Consider the following 8,400-nt stretch of genomic DNA (forward strand, 5'->3'; position numbering starts at 1 on the left):
CGCTTGATATACACCAAAACAATACATTTTTGTTACTGCGATATATATTGGCAGGAATCAAATTTAGGATGGGCACACTTGATGATATGAATCATTTGCAAAATAAGCATATTCGTTCTGTAGCAGATCGTTTATAAGAACAATTTAGATTGGCTTTGGTTCGTTTAGAAAACATGGCTTGAGGAAACATATATGCAACACTTAACTGGACACCGACTTCTCAGAACTTGGTAAATTCAATCCCCATTAACAGATACCTATAAAGTATTTTTTCCGTTTACACCCGTTATCTCAAGTTTTGGATCCATTGACACATAGTTAATGGGGAGAAAATTGAGTTATTTGGGCTTAGGGGATTGAGTGTGCAAACTGCTATTTTTCCAATGAGATATTTATCCTAATCACTACAGACGTATTTGCCCGATTCACACATCTAAAGAAATAAATGTTGGGCTTATTGGATCCTTAGCAATTCATGCGAGGATTGGTTATCAAATCAACACAGCTTTAACTTAACTTGATGAAATATAATTATTTTGATTTTTGTCATACATAACATTATTTGAATACATACAACAGCCCAACCAACATTAACAAATAGTATAAATTTTAAAACTGATGACATAGTTTATATTTTTTATAACTTGTTTCAATTGTTTAATGTAGAAGAAGTTAAATGATTCGAAAGTAAAGTTGTACTTGTACATATATACATGGATAGCTCATAGCTGTCTTGTCTTTCAAAACCACATATATCATGGAACAAACTGATGACATACCCTTTCTTGTGTTGCACACAAACACAACAAGTAAGTAAGTTACATGCATGCATGGGAAAAAGTGAGTGAGTCAAAGTCAAAGTCAATGGAGAGCGGTCAACTCAACAAGGTGTTTGTACTTGTGAGAGACAAAAGATTCCACCTTGAATTTGAATCCATCCTCCTTACTTGGAGATATATATTTCACACCAATAACCGTCGGCAGGCCTGCACCATAATCAAATTATACTACTATCAATCCTTTTCACTTCACATAAATAAATAACTTCAATTTCTCATTTTAATTAAAAATATATATGTATATATGTTATTGTTATTAAATGCATGTTTAGGGAAATTAATTAAAAAAAAAAAAAAAATTAAGTGTATCATACTGTTATGGACTCGAGCGTAGAGTCTTTCTCCCTTCCAATATTCCAAGGGTCTCCTTTTAATTCTGCTGCTTCGCCTTACTCCAGATGACGTCCAACTAGACCCAGCCCCTGCCATTCCCATTCCCTCCCATTATTTAATATTTATATCATAAATAAATAAATAAATAAATAATCCTTGATAAATTTTGAACATAAACACCACCTATGAGTTATGACCTAACCTACCTGCAAGGCTCTGGCGACGCTTTTTTGGATCAATCTTATTCTTCTTTCTCTTATTCGTTTTTTTATTTATCCTCCTCCGATGCTCCTCCTCCTCCTCCTCCTCCTATTTATTAAAAGTTAAAACTCAGTGTCTGTCTGTTGGGAATAATCTGATTTTTACAAATATTTATTTATTTAAGAAATAAATAAAGTAAGCTTAACCTTAACCTTAACCTCACCTCATTTTGTTGTTCAGGGACAGGAACAATATCAAGACTTTGACCACTAGTATCCATGCCCATGTCCTCCTCAATGTTCACGTCAGCAGCATCTGTTTCCCCTAATTTTAAAAAAAAAAATACAAAAATACAAATAAAAAAAAAACAAAAATGTCAATTAACAAGACAAGGGTCAAACCTGGTTGCCTCAAATCCAAATCCTCCACAACATTTACTTCTGCTTCTCCTGCCTTCTCTGTCACATCTTCAACCTGTTGTTATGTCAAAATGGATGTGACATTTGTTTCTTAAAACATTCTTCTCTCAATCTTCCCAAACTTAACTTATATTGTATGTAATTTATAAACCAGTTTTTTAAACACAACTTACATTATTATTATTCTCCTCACTAATAATCTCCTCAGCATCCAAACTAAATTCTGTAACAACAGATGCTGCTTTTGCCACCGTATCTTCACTCTGCATAACATCATAATCAATTGCATTATTTCAGACTTACTTCTAAACTATATATAACAAATATATATGATATAATAAAACCTTACATTTCCATTTATATCTTTCTTTGTTCGAATATCAATTACATTCTCATCTGCATCCCTTTCTTCCACATTATGTTCCCTGTCTTCCATATCACCAGTGGCAGTGGCAGTTTCTGTAATATTCTTTTTTGCTGATGTGGCAGAAACCATGTCCTTGCTGGCACTAATGATTTTAGTAAAAGTTGTGGGAGGTGAATCAACATCATGGCCATGGGTGGAGGAGAATGGATCCTTTGATTCCAACATTTGTTTTCCATATGTTGAAATTGCCAAAAATGGCCTCCTAGGTGGCGTGGGGGACCCACCTACAGATTGGAATGGGGGGTTGTACTTGTTGGGTAATAATACTTTTTCTGTTGTATCAGTAGTCAATATGCTCTTGTTGTGAGACTCTTGTAGTAAATTCTTGAATGGAGAAATAAAGTCAACTCTAGGAATTTCATGGAACTCTGGAAGTTGTAAATCCTCTATATCAACAGCTTTGATGTTCATACGCTCTTTTAAAAAGGATAACGCCTCATTTCCATCTAAATTCTCAATATTACTAGCCATTAATTCATCAAACATCTTGTGGACCCCATTCTCACTCTTACTTATTGATTCTGTTCACACAAAAGACACAAAAAAAAACCTAGTAAGTTACATAGCATATCAAACAAACAGAAGAAGAAGAGTGGTTATTGATCATTTCATCCTAAACATTCTTTATCAACAACAACAACAATATCCAAGCAAAGATACGTTATATATTGTATAATTATTAAACTTAAAAGCATCAATTAACTTACCAGTTACTTCCTCTTCCTCACATTGCTGATTGGGTGTGAAAGATTCTTGTTGTAAACATTGAGTAGGTGGAATTGGACTTACAATCTTATCTTGCAATGTCTCTTGAGCAACTGATGTATCATCCTGAGACTGACTGGAGTATTCATAATGCTTATAACTAACTTTTCTCCTGAAATATGAGTTCAAGATAGCTCAATGAGAAATTAATAGGTAAAAAAAATCAGTAAAAAAAAGCTAAAGTGAAGATATCAAATTATCAATAATACCTTGGTATTTCTGGACGACGATGTCTAACAGTAGTGGATGTGTTAACCTCATCTACATCTCCACCACCTCTCTGTCTCTTGAGCTCTTTTTGGGTGTCTAGAAATCAATTTTAACATGGTAATATGGTCTAAGTCACTTGTGTAACATGATCTCAAGTTATAAACAAACATCATGAGTACTGAAACACCAAGATTAGAGAAGGATAATGTACTTTCAAACTTTTCAAAGGCTGCAAAAAATTCTTCTGGATCCTGCAGCTGATCAATTTCAAGACTTGGTTCCACGAGTGTAGAAGACTGGCTGTCAACACTCAACAGTGATGTGCATTAAGGCTTAAGCTAACTTCTCCAGGTTTCTAGACTAAATGTTTATGTGGAAAGTGAAACACAAGAAAGTAGTATGTATATTGTATAGTATAACCTTTACCTTGTATCAGGCTTCAAAGAGAACTTAGCACGCTTCCGGACTAAACCTGGTCTGTGCTTTTGAGGGTTTTCCTTCTCTTTTATATCAGCTTCAGTTTTCTTGGTATTGAGGAATTCTAAACCTCCATCTACAACTGACTTTGCTTTCCCAAAATGCTTATCAGGGCTTTGTAATGCCTTAAACAATGAAGAGAGAATAATAAGTTTAGATCAAATAGTAATGTGCATGATAACTCAAGTGACACGACAAGTGCTTCAATCTTCTTCTATTAACCGATTAACTATCGAATGTCATTCGCCTCATGGTTAGGAATGGATTCATTATACATTACACATACACAATAACATTCTGATTTTCTTTTTTAAGAGCCCTCTTCCTCTAAATTTCCACTTCATAAATTCTCAAAAAGTTAAAGTAAGGTGTGTATTGTTAAATTTCCCCACTAGTAAATTTTTTTAGTCAGTGGGAGGTTAAAAAGTATTCATTTGACACGAAAATGTCAGTTTAAAGACTTTCTGCAAAGGCTAGGAGGATAACTTAGTTAAAATGCTTCCAACGATGTGGTGATTGTTGCTTCTGAGAATGTCTAACCAGAAATAAATAGAAATTCATACACATAATCTGTATCTAATGTCTTATGGTGATCTACAGCTGCAGACAATCAAAATCTACTACATGTTAGGCATGCACATTTTGAATGTAAGAATATGAAAGCACTTTTAAACCATAACACGGGTTCCAACCCAACTGCCCATGACATAGTAAGAACATAATGGAAGGGGTAATAGATCTTAATGAAGAAGCTTGAGTGTAGTCTACTTTTTAGCTGGGAGACTGTCCCTAGCCAGTATCAGCAATCGCTTACCTCCATTGTGTAAAGTCAATTGTGAAAGTAACTCAATCAAAATCTAGTAACTCAAAAAAAAAAAAAATCGAAACAAAACACTCTAAGCAGAAGTACCGTGTTCCCACACAACAATTAGCACAAATTATAACTGATGAATAACTAAACTGTACAGAAAAAAGTTGCAGATAATCGAAAAGTACCATTGATATCATATACTGGTGTACAGCTTCGAGGTCTTTGGATTTCTACGCATCTTTGGAAAGTCGGAGTGTTCGAGGGTTTAGAGAGATAATAGACTGTTCTTCAAATGGATCGACTAGAGTGAAGCTCTGCGTTTGATTCATCGTTGCATTTTCCGTGAATAAATTAAGCCCTAGACAAGGAGTAGATAGGGATTCGAAATTGTTAAGAGTACCAAGCGGGAACTTACATTCTTCAAATTGTTTGCAATAAAAATCTCAAACTTTAGGTAGGATTTTTAATTTTTCATAAAAAAAATTATGTAAAAGACTATAAATTTTTAGAAAACGTTCAATTTTTTTATCTATTATCCGGTTAACAACGAGTCATCCTAAGTGGCATGTTTCTGAATCCACGTCATCATAGATATCAAATAAAATGGATAAGACGTAAACAAGGATCGAAACGTGGTCTTTAGTTGTTGAGCTTGAGCTAGATGTTGATTTCATTTATATTTCCCTAAAACTTATTTATATAATAGAAAATCATTATATACACATAAAGAAAATAATTGAAAAAATAGTAATAGCAGTTTCAAACGTAGGTTTCCTTCATAAATAAGGCAACAAACATACCAAGCGAGAAAATGTTGATTTCATTTATATTTTTCTAAAACTTATTTAAATAACAAAGTGTTATATAAATATAGGGTCGGGATCTATTGAATACTCCAATTTCGATGAGGACTTTAAGCACAATTATTAACATATCGTTATATAGTATGGGCAACGAAAAGTAGTATTATTGCTGATGTGGCACCTCATAACCTAGTCATAACAAGATGAACGTCACCCTCCTTCTTGTTAAGAGGGTGTTATGGCATATCTTGTTGTGACGAATACAATATGCAACGGAAAGTTTAATTGGTTGTTGCATTTATCAACCAATCAAATCTTTTTCTTTATTTCTTTCTCTACCTCTTAACATTTTATAACATGTGGAACACCATTTCCCCATTAGTGTTATGGTTGAGGTGGCATATAAATTTGATGTTATAACATGACTCGTACCTAAGACCTCTTGGGCAACAGGGAAGCGCGTTATGCTCATGTGGCAGCCTAATAACGGCGTCATAACGGGAGGAACACCGCCCTCTTAGTCGTTATTAGGTGTTATGTGATGACATGTTATGGTGAGCACGGTAGGTAACGCCATTTTTTGCATATCTTTTTTTTTTCGAACGGTCATGATTTCGACCGTTTAAAAACGGTAACCTAGTAAAAAAAATCAAGTTTTATTTATACTATAAATACACTCAATTTATATCAATTTTACCTACAAAATACATAACTATCTCTCAACTACATATCTCTTTCAATAATTCAAAACTAAAATATGGATCGTTTTGATCCGGCTCATCCGTACAACGATGATAACGACGAAGACAATATGTTTGTGAGTATGATATATCAGTATTATACAGACAGGCTACTACAGCCAGATCTAGCTCCACTACTCACACGACGTGCGACGTTAACTAGAAATCGTGAGGAAGGGCATGAACGACTAGTTAACAATTACTTTGCGGATAATTGTGTCTTCCAGCCAAGCGATTTCAAAAGAAGGTATCATTAGCGAAAAAATGTGTTTGAAAGGATAGTCAACGTCATAGAAGCAAGGTAATCATTTGTTTCAACTTTTCTAATTTATAAATGTCACTTTTAGATAAAATAAATACAACTTTTACATGTTAAATATATATTTAGGTATCATTTGTTTCAACTTTTCTAATTTATAAATGTCACTTTTAGATCAAATAAATACAATTTTTAAATGTTTAATATATATTTAGGTATGAATTTTTCCAATTGAGATATGATGCTAGAGGTAAACGAGGTGTAACATCCTGTTTCGGATCGTCTGTGATTTAGGGTTCGTGGGTTGCAACCCGGGCATGAGGAAGCCTTGAGGCTACGGCGAGTTACTAGAAGCGTAGGGCTTCTCGCCGCCTTTCCATGGATATGAGGCTCGTTGGAAACAGACTTATAATGAAGAAGCTATGATAGTTTGAAGTTTTGGCAAGTTTAGTCCTTATTGAGAAATGGGTGGCAAATGAGTACGTTGGGCGTAAGTATGTGTACGCTCAGCGTACTTATGTGCGTAGCATGGATGCGGAGACCACCTAGTACGCTGGGCGTACTAGACAGAGAATGTAAACCCTAATATTTTTGAGGTGACCCAAGGAACATGTTGGCCTCATTTTTAGCCGCCATTTCCAGCCTCCAACTCCTCTCAAAACCTAATCTCGTTTTCATGGCTTGTGTGAGTGTGATGGCTCATTTGAGTGTTTTTGGTGAAGCTCTTGGTGAAGAAGGAGTCTTGAAAGAGGATAGCTTGTGCTTCTAGCTTTTGGATCTAAACTCTACCCTTGTTAGTGCATCTTCCAGAGGTATAAAGTTCGAAACTTGCTCATTGTTGTGCTAGTTCTTGTTTTGGGTCCATTTTTAGGGTTTTATGTCCCAAAATTGGAACTTTGTGAGTTTGGTGAACTTCAGAGCAAATCTCATGTCCTTTTAAGTGTATTGGTTTGCCTTGATTCATAAAAATGAGAACTTGGTCGTCTAGACTTCTTCATACATGTGTTAAGAGGATTTAAGAGAGTATTAATGGTTATTTTGGAAGTTAGGTCCCATTAAGACATGCAAATTGATAAAGTCGCCAACTTTATAAGTTAGGAGCTTGTAACAAAGCTCCTCTAAGGTTTGGATGCTTTGGGATGAAGTAGCTAAGTCGAAAATGGAGTTTCTGGACCTGAGCATTACGCCTCGCATAGTCCTAGTACGCCCCGCGTACTGGTCTAGTTTCCTCGATCAGGATTCGTGTGCACGCTGAGCGCACCAAGGGAGGTACGCCCTGCGTAATCTTGTTGTGGGCTTTTTGGGTTAAATCTCATATTAGGCCTTAAGTGTTGGGCCTGGATTTTGGAGATTTTGGATCAGAGTAATATATATATATATATATATATATATATATATATATATATATATATATATATATATATATATATATATATATATATGTGTGTGTGTGTGTGTGTGTGTGTGTGTGTCTTGGGCCCTTGTGATGGGCCTGCCATTTGGACTTAATTTTAAGGGTTGGGCCTTGGGAGGGTCCATTTAGTATTGGGCCTTGGTGGGCCCAATGGGCTTGGGTTATTTATGGGCCGGTTAGTGGACTATCTTTAGACCTAATGAGTGAGGGTTTGGTCTTAGATCCTAACTGGGTTAATTGTGGGTTTGGCTCAATGTTAGAGGCCGGTGTGTAGCAGCAGCATTTATAAGAGTTGTTCATCATCCGAGGTGAGTCTTCTCACTATACTTACCTGAGTGGTAAGCATTGTGTGATCGGAGAGTCTTATGTGCTTATACTGAGTTATGTGATATCATGCATTTTGTCTTTGTGATTTATGATGTATAATACTCATATGCCTTATTGAGTTATTTTGTTCTTATGAGACCAGAGGGTCCTCACCGAGATACCGGACTGGAAGGTCTGACCCGAGCTGTGAGACCGGAGAGTCTTCACTAAGACACATGACCGTAGGGTCCTTATCAAGATATAGCCATGAGAGGTTAATTATTTGTGTGTGGTATTTTAGGGAACTCACTAAGCTTTGTGCTTACCGTGTTGTGTGATATGTGTTTCAGGTACTTTTCAGGATCGCAGGAAGGCGCCGACTTGATTGTACACACC

The 8,400-nt window shown here is 35.6% G+C and overlaps 1 protein-coding gene across 1 annotated transcript; it reads right to left on the reverse strand.

Annotated features, from left to right (window-relative positions):
• Nucleotides 1-607: 607 nt before the first annotated feature.
• Nucleotides 608-4,943, reverse strand: LOC145075161 (centromere protein C-like). The gene is made up of 12 exons (XM_079021456.1): nucleotides 4,668-4,943; nucleotides 3,621-3,796; nucleotides 3,406-3,494; nucleotides 3,194-3,290; nucleotides 2,927-3,096; nucleotides 2,142-2,740; nucleotides 1,966-2,055; nucleotides 1,775-1,847; nucleotides 1,597-1,697; nucleotides 1,379-1,481; nucleotides 1,154-1,261; nucleotides 608-986 (listed from the first exon to the last, which is right to left on the reverse strand). Exons 1-12 carry the CDS (start codon nucleotides 4,677-4,679, stop codon nucleotides 862-864), a joined length of 1,743 nt encoding a protein of 580 aa, XP_078877582.1. The 5' UTR covers nucleotides 4,680-4,943; the 3' UTR covers nucleotides 608-861.
• Between the last annotated feature and the right edge of the window lie 3,457 nt (nucleotides 4,944-8,400).

This window comes from Lactuca serriola, chromosome 9 (genome assembly GCF_051521515.1).
Source record: "Lactuca serriola cultivar US96UC23 chromosome 9, Lser_US96UC23_V15, whole genome shotgun sequence".
Classification (NCBI taxonomy): domain Eukaryota; kingdom Viridiplantae; phylum Streptophyta; class Magnoliopsida; order Asterales; family Asteraceae; genus Lactuca; species Lactuca serriola.